We start from the raw sequence: 18,503 nt of genomic DNA, 5'->3' as shown, positions 1-18,503 counted from the left end.
CCTGAGGAAGCGTTGTTCTAAATCAGCCATAAAAATGTTGGCATACTGTGGGGCCATGCGGGTACCCATAGCAGTGCCGCTGATTTGAAGGTATACATTGTCCCCAAATGTGAAATAGTTATGGGTAAGGACAAAGTCACAAAGTTCAGCCACCAGGTTAGCCGTGACATTATCGGGGATAGTGTTTAATTTTAGTTAAATTTTCTCAGCTAGTCTGATTCACCAACTTCTCTTTAATATGATAACGAGGAAAGAGTTGTTGGGGACACTGGGGCATGGCCACTAAGTAACTCGAGGGGATGGAAGACCACGAGTGTCGATGAAGCTCCCTCGCACTAGGCCCAAGTGTCCTTGGCCCACCCCCTCCCGCCTGGAGGCACTCGCAGAAGCTCTGCGTACTAGGTCCAAGTGTCCTTGGCCCCCCCGCCTGGGAGGCACTCAGAGCAGTTATGCTGAGGATCTGCAATAATATGTTGCAGAGTCAGACTGCCTGAAACTAAACAAGGCCAAACAGGGCAGATATGGAAGAACAATGCTGAATAAAGCAGCTTTATGTATAGTTTAACAAATGATACAGAGAACCAGGGAACTAGCTGGTAACTGGATTGGCTGGCTATATGGATACTTAGGGCAGCTTGCTATTGGATAAGTATGCTGAAGAAAGGATGTATAAAAGCCTGTGTAACTTCCTGCTCTGTGTGCAGGATTTAAGATTCTATTCTCCCTGTACCTTTTTGAAGCGTCAAATAAACTTTTCTGCTTCTCCACCCCGTTGTGATTATTGGGTGAAGCACACCGGGTAGCGAACCAACCCCTGCTGTTGTTTTGCCTCTCGGCACTGGGTGCCGGCAACAGAGTCATTTATATTTTGCTACTCTCAGTTTTGTATTTTCTTGTAACAGGTGTTTAAAAATATATATATATACATAACTGAGTGGTTGATAATCAGTTAGCTGACTGGCTAACAGTGATTTCAACAGAGGAAGTGGAAGAGTCTGCTTGGATTGCAGCTGAAGATTCCTACAAGCAAATGGAGGGAAGATTTTTCTTTTGACTCAGCAGATTGTATAGATTTGGTGATCAAAGACTCTAACTGAGACTCAAGTGAGCTCAACGAAAACTTTTGGGAACTCTGAGTTTCTTCTCACTGTGTTTCTGTGGGGACTGACCTGTTTAGATTTAGTTTTCTTTAAGTTTATGTATAACTGAAGATAATAGCCATGATATGTTGTAAACATTGTTATTATTATTTGTTTTTTTCTTTATGTTAAGATTTATAATGTTGATACTTAATTCTTTTTGTTCTTTTGGAGATTTGAATGTGGGGAGGGAGGTTGACCCTGTGCAATCCTTGCTGAAAATTCTTAGGCTGAATTCTTTCACTTCCTCAGCTCTCGTCCCCTAACGCCCCTACTCTACTTGCACTATATTGATAACATCTTCATCATCTGGACCCATGGAAAAGAAGCCCTTGAGGAATTCCACCATGATTTCAACAATTTCCATCCCACCATCAACCTCAGCCTGGTCCAGTCCACACAAGAGATCCACTTCCTGGACACTACAGTGCTCATAAACAATGGTCACATAAACACCACCCTATACCGGAAACCTACTGACTGCTATTCCTACCTACATGCCTCCAGGTTTCACCCTGACCACACCACACGATCCATCGTCTACAGCCAAGCTCTGCGATACAACCGCATTTGCTCCAACCCCTCAGACAGAGACAAACACCTAAATGAGCTCTATCAAGCATTCTTACAACTACAATACCCACCTGTGGAAGTGAAGTAACAGATTGATAGAGCCAGAAGAGTTCCCAGAAGTCTCCTACTACAGGACAGGCCTAACGAAGAAAATAACAGAACACCACTAGCCGTCACCTTCAGCCCCCAACTAAAACCCCTCCAACGCATTATTAAGGATCTACAACCTATCCTGAAGGATGACCCAACACTCTCACAAATCTTGGGAGACAGGCCAGTCCTTGCCTACAGACAGCCCCCCAACCTGAAGCAAATACTCACCAGCAACCACACACCACACAACAGAACCACTAACCCAGGAACCTATCCTTGCAACAAAGCCCGTTGCCAACTGTGCCCACATATCTATTCAGGGGACACCATCACAGGGCCTAATAACATCAGCCACACTATCAGAGGCTCGTTCACCTGCAGATCCACCAATGTGATATATGCCATCAGGTGCCAGCAATGCCCCTCTGCCATGTACATTGGTCAAACTGGACAGTCTTTACGTAAAAGAATAAATGGACACAAATCAGATGTCAAGAATTACAACATTCATAAACCAGTCGGAGAACACTTCAATCTCTCTGGTCACGCGATTACAGACATGAAAGTTGTGATATTACAACAAAAAAACTTCAAATCCAGACTCCAGCGAGAAACTGTTGAATTGGAATTCATTTGCAAATTTGATACAATTAACTTAGGCTTGAATAGAGACTGGGAGTGGCTAAGTCATTATGCAAGGTAACCTATTTCCCCTTGTTTTTTCCTACCCCCCCTCCCCCTCAGACGTTCTTGTTAAACCCTGGATTTGTGCTGGAAATGGCCCACCATGATTATCATACACATTGTAAGGAGAGTGGTCACTTTAGATAAGCTATTACCAGCAGGAGAGTGGGGTTGTGTGTGTGTGTGGGGGGGGGGGGGGTGTGAGAAAACCTGGATTTGTGCTGGAAATGGCCCAACTTGATTATCATACACACTGTAAGGAGAGTGATCACTTTAGATAAGCTATTAGCAGCAGGAGAGTGGGGTGGGAGGAGGTATTTTTGCATGCTTTGTGTGTATATAAAAAGATCTTCTACACTTTCCACAGTATGTATCCGATGAAGTGAGCTGTAGCTCACGAAAGCTTATGCTCAAATAAATTGGTTAGTCTCTAAGGTGCCACAAGTACTCCTTTTCTTTAGGCTAAATTCTGGGTCTGCAGCTGCTTTTCTATGGGAGTTGGATTTAGGGTAGCCAACCCCCCTGGACTGGCCAGGAGTCTATCGGAATCAGCATTGATCTCCCTGTGGCTATTGAAAGCAATCCAGGAGATTTTAATAAGCTGCTAAAAGTCTGGTCTGTGGCGCAGCGGGGCCAAGACAAGCTCCCTACCTGTCCTGGTTCCGTGCGACTCCTGGAAGCGACCGACACGTCCCTTGGACTCCTAGGCAAGTGGTGGCTAAGGGGTCTCTGTGTGCTGCCTGGAGCGCTGACTCTGCAGTTCCCATTGGCCGCGGAGCTGCGGGGGCGATGCCTGGACGCAGGGGCAGCATGCAGAGCTGCCTGGCTGCCCACGAACCTAGGAGCCGGACATGCCGGTTGTTTCTGGGAGCCACTTGAGGTAAGCGCTGCCCAGCCAGAGCCCTCACCTCCTCTTGCACCCCAACCCCCTCCCACACTCTAAACCCCTCGGCCTCAGCCCAGAGCCCTCTCCTGCCCCCCAGCCCCAGCATGGTGAAAGTGAGTGAGGGTGGGGTAGAGCAAGCGACGGGGCAGGGGGAGTGAATGCGGGCGGGGCCTCAGAGAAGGGGTGGGGCAGGGCCTTAGGCAGGGCAAGGATGTTTGGGTTTGTGTAATTAGAAAATTAGCAACCCTAGCTGGAATTTTTAAGCTCTAGAGAAGGGCAATGAAATGAACTCTAGCCCATCCAAAGGTTACACAGGCTACTTCCCTATGGACTCTGGCCTAGTGTATACAAAACTATTTGTGTTGTTAATCAATGTAAAGGGAATGAATAAAAATCCATTCCTAAGTGGGAATAGTGAGTTCGTGTATTTCTTTTGTGGTCTTTTGTTTCTTAAAAATGTAAAGGTCAAGATGGACCAACACCTGCTAAGACCTATTGTCTCTACCAGCCTCATCTCCCAGATTTCAGACTTTAGGCCCTAGCAAGATGCCTGCAAGGACACCGAATGGATGTAAGGTGCAAGGGTCCTACGGGAATGTTATCATGGGCTTTAATGCTAGTTTTATGCATAGGGTACCCACACTATCCTGTCATTACTTAGCCCTTGAGCCATCTTAAGGTGCTGAGGGTCGGTGAAGTGATGTTTTTGGCTCAAAAGCTTCTCTCTCTCTCTCTAATAGAAGTTGGTCCAAAAAAAATATTCCCTCCCCCCAGCCCCCATCTTTCCTACCGTGGGGGAGACTTTTACACTGCTTATTAGAGGGTCTCTTTCAAATCCTGAGAGTGAAAACCCTTGGAGGGCAGGCGCCTGGAAATCCTGGCGAGGCACAAAGGAGTTCCCAACATGCCCCCTGCTGCTACACATCTTTGGTACAGGATTACACGGGCACAAGGTGCCAGGTTCACGGGAACAGGGAGAAACCGCCCGTGCGCCTGGCCCGGGAACCCGCTCGCCTCTGGGACTCCCGCACCTCCTTTGCCTAGCGCCTAGGAGACGTGGCGCGTCCCCTCCCGCAGCGGCTCATTGTGGCGAGCTGCAGAGACCTCTAGGGGGCGCTGCGGCCAGCAGAGTGTCCAGCCCCCTCCCCGCCGGCCACCCTGCATTCAAGCCGCGTGTCCTCTCCCGCCCCGCCCAACTCCCTCGGGCTCCGCCTCCCCGCGGATACGTGACCTCTGATGTGGACACGTGACACCCCGACCCCACCCCTCTCTCCCTTCCCCTCTCCGCCCCTTCGGGTCACGTGAAGGGGATGGGCCGAATCAGCAGGGGTGTTCCCGGTCACGTGCCCCACTAGGCTCGCCCACTGGGTTCGGCTGCGCGCGCAGACTCTGCACCTGGCAGTGGCTGCTCTGGGCTCGTTGTCACCAGGACAACCGGCCCCGCCGTAGTGCGTCTGCCATGGTGAGTGTCTTCCCTCCCCCCACTCCGCGACTCGAGCGCCCTGGCTGGGGGGAAGGCTCAGTGTTGGGGGGAGGGGTGCGGTGCGAGGGGGAAGGCGGGAGGGGAAGGCTGAAGGGTGGGGTGTGCGGTGCGAGGGGGAAGGCTGAGGCGTGTGGGGGGTGGTGCAAAAGGGAAGGCTGAGGGGGGAGGGGTACAGTGCAGGGGGGAAGGCTGAGGCGTGTGGGGGAGGTGGGAGGGGAAAGCTGAGGGGAGGTGGGGGGAGGGGTACAGTGCAGGGGGAGAAGGCTGAGGGGTGTGGCGGGGAGGGGCGCCGTGTGGGGGGAAGGCTGAGTGGTGTTGGAGGGGAGGAGCCAGGGGTGAGTGAGAAGGGGTTGCGGTAAGTGAGTAGGAGGGAAGGGAATGGGAGTATGTTTATGTCCTGGGAGGGCTGTGTGCACTGTGGTATGTATCCCTGTGTTTGAGGAGGAAGGTGTGAGTATGAAGCCCTTTTCCACTGACTCCTGGAAGGGATCCCGAACCTCAGTTGTTTTCACTGTGGTTGCTTCCTGTTGAAGGGGAGCAAAACTCTGCCATTCTTTGATATACTTGAGGATACTCTTATCTTCTAAGGCAGAAGGTTGCATAACGAGAGATCTTTACAGGTTTAATCAAATGTGGTATATACACAGAGGTTGTATATAATCCTGTAATGTCCTCATATGTGTGAAAAATATAAATGGTAGGAGGAGCTCTAGGAAGAAGAGAGGTGTGGATGTATCTTGTGTGTTGTTGCCTTTGATTCTCTGTAGGGCTTTTAGTTAGTGATAACTGGTGAAAGGTTTCTTTCCTTTTCCTCCACACCCAAGCATTTCCATCCTCTCTTCCTTCTCTCCAACCCTGCTACTAGTCTGTACATTTTAAATGTGTATTCATTTAAAAGAAACAAAAAATAAAAAGCTATTGGGGAAAAAAGGAGATTTCCTTTGGCTGCAGTACACTGTTCTTCTGTGTAATCATTTTTGTTTCTGGGAGGAAAACAGTTAATTGTGGAGGCCTTCTTTACGCTAGGTTTGATTTGGAAATCTCCATTACACCACCACCAGACAGACTTCAGATGTTTGCTGACACTTTTCCCACCATTTCATGTAGTGCTGCTAAGAGCAGTATTCGATGACCTGATGTGCACCCCTTCCACTTCCCCCTCCAAAAATGTGTCCTGTCTACACTGGTGTTTCCATTATCACTTCCAACAGAGGAGCTGCATTGATGGAGTGCTTCCAAATAAGTCTAAAATAGGCACAACTCATCTTCTAAATGTAGGGAAAACTAAGATTTTGAAAATAAAATGTTAACATTGTATAAATGAATGTATTGTGTAAGTAGATGCCTTCTAGCTACTGAGATTCAATTATAGACTTTCTTTGAAGAATGTCGTAAGGGATTTTCCCTCTTTGCTGGTGGTAGAGGTTCTAATTAAAAGTTTTTTGCAGTCTCATTGCAACAGACATGTGATTTGGAAAGTAAACAGGCAATGTAGTTCACAGGTGAAATCAAGTTAATGATGCTAGATAAGCCCTCTTGCTGTTCTAATTTGAGTCTAGTTGTTGGACAGCCCCATACTTTTAATTGGAAGGCTAATGAAAAAGGTCTATTAATGAATGGAACATATTGTTTTTAATTTTCCAATATTCACTGTGTGAACACTTTTACATGGACCATTCTCTTTATAAAGATTATAACAAGTAAGGCTGTTGTTTCCCCACTTTCTTTCAGATCTGCATAATTTCAATAGTTTGCTGTTAAATCGAATGAGCAAGAAATTATGTTGACCAGTTAACACCAGGTGTTAAAATGATGAAACAATGATGTTCCCTGCAAAATAGTAAAAGGGAAGTAAATTAGGGCTATAGAAGTGCCTTTAGAGTTAGTCTGAGATAAGGTAGGGCTGCTAAATGTGGAAACCTGTGTGTTTTTTTTTTTTAAATGAGAGCCAGAGTCAGATTTCCACTGATACACAGCAGCTCTTTTAGCTTGGTCTAGAAAAACAACACTAATTTCAGAATTATAGCAGTGTTGTTTTGAATGGTAATCTTAGATCACTCAAGTGGTGAATATTAGCAGTCTTTCAGGTGCTTTGTGAACTAAAAGTCAATAACTTGGTATAACTTGTTAACTAGATGTACAATAATTCTGCCCTTGTTCATGTGAGTTTTTGGATACAGAAAAGGAAGATAACAAAGAGTTGAGTGAGATGGATTTCATAATTAGTGAGTTTTTTCATAATGATTCATCTTGGAGCTCTTTCAGCCAATTAGCCACTCAGTTCATGTACATTCCTTACAATACATATTTCTCATAGATTTCTAATTTCATTCTCTAGTGAAATGCCACATCTGTTTGTTTCTAATAACCTTTTTATTTCCTATTTAAAATTAATTTCCCTGTTCTGAGAGTACTTACGCATTTTGTAAAACTGATTTTTCCAGTTGTCATCTGAAATAGTGACGTAATCCAGCTTTCCTGTTTTAACTCATGCAAAGTTGGAGTTTAGTGATATTTTAAAAAGTTCTCTTTTAAAGAGTGCAATATTTTATTGATAGTTTATGAAGAACAAAGCATGCTCTCTGATCCATTGCTCAGTATTGTAAAATGCTATGAATGTGAGAGGATGTGCAAATGGCATGTTTTCATGCAGCTGAAGTTGATGTTAGACTATTTTTGATCCTTGGGATTTGATTATTATAGTCCCTGTGAACAGCATTCTGGTGCAGATTGCTTCTGAAACTAGATACCATAACAAGTATTCATTTTGTACTTATAAAGTTTCTTGAACGGTCAATGGAAATATCTTCAAATATTTGAAATCCAGATTCAGGTGTACACAAGTTTTTAATTTTAGTCTACTCAATTTATCATTATTGGTCAGAATAGAAAATCAAACTAATGGAATCTGATAACAGATGCAAGAGAGGTTCTAGAATCATGCAACCCTTGCTTGATTATTAGATGATCAAAATCATTAATTGCAGTTAGTGTGACTTCAATTTAATCAGCTGAATCTAAAAAGATTCAAAACATTAACAAATTGCTGTTGCCAAAATCAAACCAAATACTGTAAAATGGGAAATTGTTGAGGTTTTGTTATAATTTGAGAATAATATCCCATTTTAAAAGCTGAAATAGGAAATTAAAACAGATTTGTAATTTACGACTCGTTTTTGGTAGATTCCTTGTCCTTCCCCAAATAAAACAAACAGCCCATTAAGATATATCTTTGATTTAAAGAACTATAAAACAGTTGAGTGTGTTTGTACATTGGGACTAAATTTTTTGCTATTAGATATGTGCTTTAAAGATACGATTTGTGTTTTGTTTTGGGGGGGAATATATTAGAATATATGCATAGCAAGTGTGTGAGTTTATATATACGCTCTCTCTCTTAGTGAATATGACTTCTCTGCCAGAATTGCTGCTTTTAAATCAATAACAAAATTATTTTAATGGCTTCCAGAGTTCAGTGGCTGTGGAATCTAACCCTAAATCTGGAATAAAAGTTATCATTTTTATACATGGAGTTTGACCTTAACGTATGTCACCTTATTGGGAGGCATGAAGGTGCTCCAGTGTGGAAGACCGCTCACTTGAATAACATGCTGTTATAAGTTAAATACTGAATGCTGCTCTGAGTACTAACTTACTTCAGGGTATGGTTTCTCAGGAGTTGATTGACAATGTCAGATCAGCATAATCCCTTTAAAAGAAAACACAGGCTTTCAGTATGTTTATTGGAGCTCTACTGTAGGGCATTTCCTGATTCTAGATAATAATGCTCCCAGCAGAGTTCTGGCCATTACTAGAGAGGGGCTAAAATCAGATTCCTCCATTCTTTCTTTGGAGCACAAGGAAAGGTAAAAGCCCAATCAAGACACAGGTAAGGACCAAAATTTACAAAGGACAGTTTTGTGTTTTCTTCTGCTTTACAATAGAGTAATCCAACAGTTGCCAAGTGCCACTTTGAATTTATATTACTTTTTAATTTTTTGAACACTTCTTAAGGTTCAGGGTGCAACTTGTTTTTTATTGTCACCCTGACTCCTCATGTGGTTATGTCACCTCCCATCGTTGTCTACAGTACACTTGCCTTTAGGAAAAAAACTGTGTGGGAGTACACAAGGCTTTAAATATCACTTTCTGAATTTCTGTGAAAAGATGCTTCTTGATTGTGGAAAAATATTTCCTGCTCCAGTGGTTTTTTTTTTTTTTTCCTATCCTGTTTCAGATTGAAACAAGAAGTTTTTTTTCTCTGTTGGATTTGATTAGTGATAAACTGGCTAACCAGTTCTGTCCTGAAAATCTAAATCAATAAGCAGCCATCAGCAGCTCTGCATAATTGCTAAACTCAGTCAGTATTCCAGACTTCTGTCTCTAAGGTCTGGTTTACACCTGAAAAGTAGATCAACTCAGCTACATGAGTCAGGGCTGTGAAAAGTTTATGCCCCATGTGATGTAGTTAGGTGGATATAACCCCACTATAGATGCAGCTAGATTAAGAGTCTTCTGCCAACATAGCTACTGCTTCTTTGGGAGGTGGATTGCCTACATCAATGGAAAACATTTTCTCTCGATGTAGAAAGCATCCATGCTACAGCAGCACTGTTGCAGCACCATAGTGCTGCTACTGTAATGTAGACATGGCCTTAGGCTTTGTCTACCCTACAGATTTTTTGACAAAAGAAAGCTTTGATGCCAGAACAGTGGAGGTGTACAAGCTGCAATGCCACTTTTGGTGACAAAACTCTCCTGTTTTGCCAACAAAATAAAACTACCTCAATGAGAGAGAGAGAGCTTTTTGCAAGAAAGTTTTGTCCACAAAGTGCCAGTGTAGACACCGTGCATGGTTTTGTCGCTGTAAATAGCTACAGGAGGTGTCCCACAATGCCCATCCTGACCACTCTGGTCAGCAGTTTGAACTCTGCTGCCCTGCAGCTGGGCAAACAAGCATCCACCCCCCCTTTAAAGGCTTGGGAATTTTTGAAATTTCACTTCCTGTTTGCTTGGCCTGGAGAGCTCATGTCGTATCTTCCCAGCTGGCCACGGCAGCTCCATGTGGCAAACTTAGACCACTGCAGAGTTGTTGGATCTGCTGGGTATATGGGAAAAGGAGGCTGTTCAGTCCCAGCTCCGCTCCAGCTGTAGGAACTTCAATACCTATGGGCAGATTTCTTGTGGCTTGTGTGAGAAGGGCTATGATTTGGACACGGTGCAGTGCATAGCAAAGATAAAGGAGCTGAGCCAGGCATACCAGAAGGCAAGAGAGGCAAACCATCACTCCGCTGCTGCACCCAAGAGCTGCCGCTTCTACAAGGAGCTGGACGCCATCCTCTGCAATGATCCCACCTCTACCTCCAAGAGGCCCATGGATACTTTGGTGGGATTAGAGGCAGAGGACAGTGGACCTAACCCCAAGGATGAAGTTGTGGACAAGGAGATGGAGTTGGAGGACGTTGTGGAGCCCACTGCAGGGTGGTCCGGTACCACGTGAGTCAGGAACTCTCTTTTACTCCGGAGGGGTGTAGCCAGTCCCACCACTCAGTCTCCAGCAAGCATGATGCAGGAGCGGAGACCCCGGTAAGTAATCTTTTTGAGTTGATGCTGTTTGGTTACATGGCGTACAGCTGTCCTTTCCTCTGAATACTGTAGAAATGGGTGAAGGAAGGGATAGAAATTTACAAGACTAGCTGTGTTTCAGTGTGCTCCACATTTCCCTGCGCAGCTAAGCAGTGTGGTGAACTGTGTATTGATGCACACTGAGATTTCACGGGAACCCTCCAGAGAGATCTCTAGGAAACTTTCCTGGGGGTACTTGGTGATCCTTTGCTGAAGGTTCCTTGGGAAAGCTGCTTTGCTCCTTCCCCCATTGTAGGAAACTTTCCTGTGCCACTCTGCAATCGCTTGTGCAGGGACCAAAGCAGCACACAGGCGAGCAGCATAGGGACTGGGTCTGAACCCAGACACGTGCAGTAGATGTATCTTTGCTCATCCTTGGGAGTGAGATCAGCTTCAGTGACCCCTGCCTGTGGAAAATGGTGGCAGAATTTAAAATATTGTCCCCAGTTGCTTTTACTGATCCCCTGAAAGCGTCACTAACACCCTTGCCCCATTTTGAATGCCCACCCAGGCCAAACTCACCATGTTTAGGGTTCAGAGTAGAAGCCGTGTTAGTCTGTATCCGCAAAAAGGACAGGAGTACTTGTGGCACCTTAGAGACTAACAAATTTATTAGAGCGTAAGCTTTCATGGGCTACAGCCCTCTTCATCGGATGCATAGAATGGAACATATAGTAAGATATACATATACATACATACACATAAGTTGGAAGTTACCGTACAAACTGTGAGAGGCTAATTAGTTAAGATGAGCTATTATCAGTAGGAGAAAAAACCTTTTGTAGTGATAATCAAGATGGCCCATTTAGACAGTTGACAAGAAGGGTGTGAGGATACTTAACTTAAGGAAATAGATTCAATATGTGTAATGACCCAGCCACTCCCAGTCTCTATTCAAACCCAAGTTAATGGTATCAGTTTGCATATTAATTCAAGATCAGCAGTTTCTTGTTGGAGTCTGTTTTTGAAGCTTTTCTGTTGCAAAATTGCCACCCTTAAATCTTTTACTGAGTGGTCAGAGAGGTTGAAGTGTTCTCCTACGGGTTTTTGAATGTTATGATTCCTGATGTCACATTTGTGTCCATTTATTCTTTTGCGTAGAGACATCCGGTTTGGCCAGTGTACATGGCAGAGGGGCATTGCTGGCATATGATGGCATATATCACATTGGTAGATGTGCAGGTGAACGAGCCCCATGATGGTGTGGCTAATGTGGTTAGGTCCTATGATGATGTCACTTGAATAAATATGTGGACAGAGTTGGCATCGGGCTTTGTTGCAAGGATAGGTTCCTTGGTTAGTGTGTTTGTTGTGTGGTGTGTGGTTGCTAGTGAGTATTTGCTTCAGGTTGTGGGGGCTGTCTGTAAGCGAGGACTGGTCTGTCTCCCAAGATCTGTGAGAGTTTAGGGTGTTCGTTGAGATGTGTGCACGCCAAGGGACGGAGAGAAAGTGATAAGTTAAGAGGTGTATTTTACTGTAATGATTCAGTGCTCTGAGTGAACTAACAATCATGCTTCTGTGAATTTTCTTGTGCTTCTGCAGATGTGGCCTTCAAGGGAACCCCCTGCACACTGGCAGAGCGCCTCTGCCAGATAAGGAAGCAACCAAGACAGAGCAAGGAGAACATGTTCAGAAAGGTGCTCCAATCCTCCGAGTTAGAAAAAAGAGAGCACCATGGAATTGAGAGAAATGGAAAGACGGGATAGAAAGTATAGTGAGGAGTGCATTTGAAAGGCCCATGAGCAGATAAGTGATAGAGGAGCAAACAGAGATGTTGAAATCCCTAATCACACTCCAGGCAGAATAGATGCATGCTCGCCCCCCACCCCCTCCCCTTTCAGCCTATACAGAACTGTTTTCCATGCCCTCCCCAAACTCCTCCCATACATTCCTTGCAACTTCCCCGAACATCTCGATATCCTGTTCACTCCAGCCCTTGAGACACCTTCCAAAATGATAGCTGGATTTATGCACAGCTATGAGAGCCTCCACTGCTCAGCACTCTTACCTCCATTCCCACCAACCCTTTCGTGTGAGTTAATTGGTGTTTAATAAAAACAAACTCTCTGAAAGATAACCAATCTTTATTTGTGTCCTACATGTAGTGATTGCTGCTGCTGGTAACATATACATGGATTCTAATAATTTGCTTACTACAAATCCCAGTCAGGAATCATCACAAGTGCTAGGCCAAATAAGATGACTGAGCTTAATGATGCATGGCAGACTGCTGTATAGAAAAAGCAGAGTACGGGTGCTCATTGTAAGAATGTTGCCTCAAAGCCTCCCTGATTCGAATTGCTCCTCCTTGTGCCCCTCTAATAGCCCTTGTATTAGGCTGCTCGAAATCAGCAGCCAGGTGATATGCCTTGGAGCTCCACTCAGGGCAAACTTTTCACCCTTAGCCTCCTAAAGATTATGGAGCATGCAGCTATGACCATTGAAGCGTTTTCCTCACTTAGATCTAACCCGCATGAAGGCAGCACCAGCACATTTTTAATCTGCCAAAGGCACATTCCACAGTCATTCTGCACCTACTCAACCTGTTGTTGAAGCACTCCTTGCTAATGTCCAGGTTTCCCTGTAAGACTTCATGAGCCGTGGGAGTAAGGGGTATGCTGCGTATCCCAAGATCACTATGGACATTTCAACATCCCCCCCAGTGTAATCTTTTGGTCTGGAAAGAAAGTCCCTTGCTTGCAGCTTTCTGTAGAGGCCAATGTTCTTGAAGACGTGTGCATCATGCACCTTCAAAGACCACCCCACATTGATATCCGTGAAACACCCGTGTGATCCACAAGCACCTACAATACCATGGAGAAGTGCCCCTTTCTATTGATGTATTCTGTCACAAAATGGTCCAGGGCCAAAATTGGACTATGCATTCCATATGTTGCCCTGCTGCAGTTACGGAATCCCATTTCCGCAAAGCCATCCACTGTTTCAGAGCATTTTGCAGAGAGTCGTGTGATTAGCAGAATGTGATTAATGGCGCTGCACTCTTGTGTTAATGCAGCCCCCACAGTTGACTTCCTGACTCCAAACTGATTCGTGACGGACTGGTAGCAGTCTGGGGTTGCCAGCTTCCACACAGTGATCTCTATATGCTTCTTCATTGAGAGGGCAGCTCTCATTTTGGTGTCCTTGTGCCTCAGGGCTGGGGTGAGTTCCGCACACAGTTACAGGAAGGTGGCTTTCTGCATTCAAAAGTTCTGAAGCTGCTGCTCGTCATCCCAGACCTGCATAGCAATGCAATCCCACCACTCAGTGCTTGTTTTCTGAGCCCAAAAGCGATGTCCACTGTGTGCAGCTGCTCCATGAATGCCAAAAGTAATCTGGTGTTGCTTCTTTCCATCACACAAAGCAGGTCAGGCAACTCTGATTCCTGGTAAGATTGGTAGCTCATGATTTGCATTACCATCTGTGATGTGTTAATAACAGTGACCACAACAGTAGAGAGCAGTGCAGGATCCATCCTTTCACACAGAGATGGCAGGCACACCATAAACAGGGGCCATTGAAAAATGCTTTAAAAAAAATCAGACTGTGGAATGCTGGGACAGAAAATATGCATCATAGGATGTTGACTCAACATCCATAATGTGCTGCGATCCACTCTGTCTTCCCACAAGTCCTAGCTGCAGAAGGTGGCAAGTAGCACACTGGGATAGGTACCCACAGTGCACTGCTCTCACTGTCGATGCTAGAGCACCAAGTGTGGACATGCTCTGCCAACAGAGAGCGTAATGTGAACATACAATGATAAAATTATAGCGCTTTTTGATAGTCGACATAACTTTTGTCAAAAAACCTCTGTCGCGTAGACAGCCTTAGAGGCTGATACTGAGGTCAGAGCTTCACTAAGGAAAAAATCTCCTTCCATTTTATGACTTCAGTTTGCTGTGGAATAGGAATGCTAGTCAAATGTAAAGGGATATAATATTTTAGTGTGCTTGCAATTCTGAAACTTGTCTGTATTTATATTGGGGTTAGGGCAAGAATAACTAGGATCTTTTATTTCTACCATTCAGAGCCTTGGAATTAGACAAAGGTCAACTGTGTAGAAAGTTACATAAAAGTTGTGCATTTCCTCCAATTCTCAATTTCTTACCTTTGTTGGAGTGTTTTAAAAATATTTTTTGAAAGCTTGAGTCTGATCCTGCTCCCAGTGATGTCAGTCAGAATTTCTATTTTGTGATTTCTCTGTGATTATGAAAAGGTGCCCTTGTAACTGAGGGCCATTATATTATAGGTAGAATGAGTATACCGTTGTGACTGTGCTTCAGTGGGTCACAACTGAGAATACCAAATTCAGGACAAACTGCTAAGAAAGAGGGCAGGAACAACCCAAAACTGGTGGTTATTCTTCCATAAGATATACCAAACCAGCAACAAAAGTAAACTTCTATTTCACCACATTGAATTTCTGACTTGTTAGCCAGCCTCTTTAGAGACACGACTTAATGATGGGTGGTTATTTAAAACCAATTTCATCAACCAAGGGGGGTTCTGCTCTCAAAGGAGCAGCCACATACCCAGGTCAATATATAACTCAGATCTGACCCAATAATCATGTTGATGCCAATCCTTTAGTATCTAATATCTAAAGGTTTATTTATAAGAAGAAAAAAGTGAGAGCTAAAATTGGTTAAGGGACTCAAATACATACAACAATTGCAAAGTTATTAGATCAGGATTGAAGCAGTGATGCATAAACTGCTGGCTCAAGTTAAGTCTCTGATTGCTTCAGATGAGTGGAAGGTCCTCAGTCATTTGGTTAGAGTGCTCCCATTAGTATGAGTCCATAGTCCAGAGATCAGAACAGGAAAGAGGCAAAATGGAGTTGTTTCCCGTGCCTTTTAGCTTTTGTCATGTGGAGGGAAACTCATTGTTCCAAGCAAAGCCCTCAGCACAGTTTGTGGAAAAGTACAGGCATGAGATGGAGTTCAGTATCACATGATCTAGTCACATGTCCTTGCATGCTTCAATGAGTCATAGCAGAGCCATTACCCATATTTTAGCTAGAATCCTCCACAGGAAAGCCCATTAAGTGGGGATAGGCTTCTACTATGGCCCATTGTGTTTGTTAATGGGCCATTAACTTGAATACTCCATTCACAATGTGCTGCCTAGACTGTTTGTAAATTACCTTGTGGGTATTACCACAGGAACAAACATATTTGAAATGCAGGTACATAGTCAATATTCATAACTTCAGATACAAAAATGATACATGCATACAATCATATTCAGCAAATCATAACTTTTCATTGACACCTTACATGACATACTTTGTACAAGAGATGTTGCAATTATATAACAATGATCATAAAATATGACCATGTAGATCATTATAATCAGATAATGTCACAACCATGGGTTGTGGGAGTGCAAGGTTCACACTACCCTGCTCATTCAGATTCCTGTTCTGAAAGGACCGCCTCTAGGGGTAAGAGTAATAGGACACTACCAGTTCAATCCTTGCTTTCAGTATCAACAAGGATGTGAGTTACAGTGGTGAGTTTGTAAAGTGGATCAGTGATGTTTTAGAGTGTGGTCAGAGAAGCTTCTTCTGAAACCTAAGGGACAGTTGGGATGACTTGTCTGCTTCTGGGGTTCAGTCGTTCTCTGGATAGTGCAGAATCATCCCTGTAACGAATGACACTTTTATATCTGGGGCTCAGAAAAAATATTTTTGAAGAATATATGCTCTTTGCTTCTGAAATGTAATAAGCTATTTTTCAAAAAATCTTCTGTGGGAGGGATTCTGCCCCTTCCCTGTTGCTGCCTTGACCTTATAGGGACTGTCAAGTTGAATTGCATGTGAGCTGCCTCATCCCCAGAGCTGTGCATTAGAAATGTATGGAGGCATGCTGTTTACATGAGATGGGTACAACTGACCATCAACAAAACTCCTGCACTTAACAGCACTTTGTGTAAACAAAAAAAAAATTGAAGAGTTATTTTTAGTCTATTTTTTCAGTCATAATCTTAAGGGTCATTTGTTTAAAGCAAAACAAAACATGTAAATAAACTTTCCAGGTTCAGATGTCCCTTTAATCTCTGCCAGCACACAGCAGATTACTTGTACTGAAATTTGTACTTGTTGTTTTTCAGGAATAATGTGTAAACATTTCAGCAAGTATTAAACACGAGCAATACAAGAGTAGAAGAGTAATGCAAGAACAAGGGGACATTGGATTAAATTAAAAAGTGGGAAATTCAAAACAGATAATACAAAATACTTTCCCACAAACATGTAATTAAACTGTGGCTCTCAATGCCAGAGGAAGTCATTGAAACCAAGAACTTAACACCATTCAAAAAACAATTGGATATTTACATAGATATTAAAAATATCCAAAAATCACATTGCAACAGATGTGAGAACTCAGAGTGTAAGTTCAACTACTATATTTAAATGTGCAAGAGAAACATGGACTTCCGGAGTAATAAGTATAAAATGGGTTTTCTGAGAAATCCCTAGGGACTAGTTTATGCAAATTACACAACTGCAGTTATGCAAAAACCCAGCATCTTGAAGCTCCATCCTGAGGATAGGGCCATTGACTAGTGATTACCTGTTCCTGGAGACTGGACATCAGCAGCCTGAACTGTATAAAGAAATAGCTGAATTGTCCAGTTGGTGTCTGGTTCCTGATCTAAACACTGATATGAACTTGTAATCAAGGGGGCAAACTCAGTTTTGGGATTTGAAAGACTGATATCTACCAGAGTCCTACATTGGACTTAGAGATGACCTCTGGTAATCTTTCAGAATGCATGTAGGTTTTTAGGTGTTTTCTTTGTAATGCTTTTGCCCTAAGAATACATGTAATATGCTTTGAAGACTGGTTGGTAATTGGTGTACACTATGCTAGCCCTTGGAGAAAGAGATAACCACAGGTGCTGATACCAGGTCAGACCTGCTTCAAACTCGTATTGAAGTGCAGAAGGATTGCAAGCCTAAACCCCTGGTCTGAAGGAGGAAAGAAATGGGTTTCTACCCCCAGAGAGGTGATGGCTGGGAAGCCCAAAACCTTAAGTGGGTGCCTTCAAGGAAGACCTGGGGTGTTTGTGTCAAAGATGCACTTAACCCTGAAACTATGACAATCATAAGTAACGACAGTAACTTTAAAACTTGTGTTTTAGGGCTTAAACAAATCCCTAATTATTAGACATCAAGTTGAAATCTTTGTGTGGGGACAGATTATTTCACATATGCTGACTGCAGAGTTATTATGTTGGTCTCTGGAGACAGGATACTGGATGAGATGGGCCACTGGTCTGATCCAGTATGCTATGTCCTATATTAAACATATGCCCACTTATTTTGCCTCCCTCCTTGTTTATGAGAGAGAGAGTAGATTTATAGGTTACGGGAAAATTTTTTGAGAGCCCATTGTTTAAAATATTGGTAACACAGTACTGATGTGGATTCTGTAGTACTAGGAACAGGTCTGAGGTCCACAACTGAAACACGTAGGCCACCAAACAGTCAAATGGTACTAAATATTGCTTATTACTGACCTAGACTGCTTTTGAATCAGTTACCTAATTATTCACAGCTCTCTCCTGAAAAGTTAACACAGTAATGGTGAAAAATGTATATAACTTTCAGTATGATTGTTTCATGCCTCTTCAGCTGATATCAATGTGTACAAGGCTAACGTGCTAAATAAGCCCTTCCTTTGCAGTTTAAATGAATTATGGTGCTGTTTAAATAACTTTTAGATATCTAGAGCAAGTTAAGATGACTGCTATATCTAGTAGTTCTTCCCTCTCTGCACCAAGATTACTCTGTTAAAGCATCTGTTCCTGAGTGCTGGAACCAGTGGTCCTGCTCCCTAGCCTGACTCCCTTGTAACCTAAACACACCCTCTCCCAGAACTCCACCCAAAGGTGTGAACATTCTGGGTTAACTTTTAACACTCTCAGGAGGCCTGTGGTAAGTGTAAAGCATACAGCACATTCTATGCCCAGAGTCTAACACATTATTGCTCTTTAGTAGGCTGAGATA

The 18,503-nt window shown here is 43.6% G+C and overlaps 1 protein-coding gene across 5 annotated transcripts in view; it reads left to right on the top strand.

Annotated features, from left to right (window-relative positions):
• Positions 1–4,749: 4,749 nt before the first annotated feature.
• FBXL2 (F-box and leucine rich repeat protein 2) overlaps positions 4,750–18,503 on the top strand; it is a 123,908-nt gene continuing 110,154 nt past the window's right edge. For 4 of the 5 annotated variants that reach the window (XR_013345301.1, XM_077811106.1, XM_077811104.1 and 1 more), the window contains exons 1-2: positions 4,750–4,837; positions 12,026–12,120. Coding sequence is in view for 4 of the 5 variants with exons in the window: in XM_077811106.1 (XP_077667232.1) it covers positions 12,109–12,120 (12 nt within the window). In the remaining variant the exon portion in view is untranslated. The remainder of the gene's footprint in view (positions 4,838–12,025; positions 12,121–18,503) is intronic. The other variant, XM_077811105.1, reaches the window with a different exon arrangement.

This window comes from Eretmochelys imbricata, chromosome 2 (genome assembly GCF_965152235.1).
Source record: "Eretmochelys imbricata isolate rEreImb1 chromosome 2, rEreImb1.hap1, whole genome shotgun sequence".
NCBI classification, from domain to species: Eukaryota; Metazoa; Chordata; order Testudines; family Cheloniidae; genus Eretmochelys; species Eretmochelys imbricata.
This window is presented reverse-complemented; position numbering and strand designations above follow the sequence as displayed.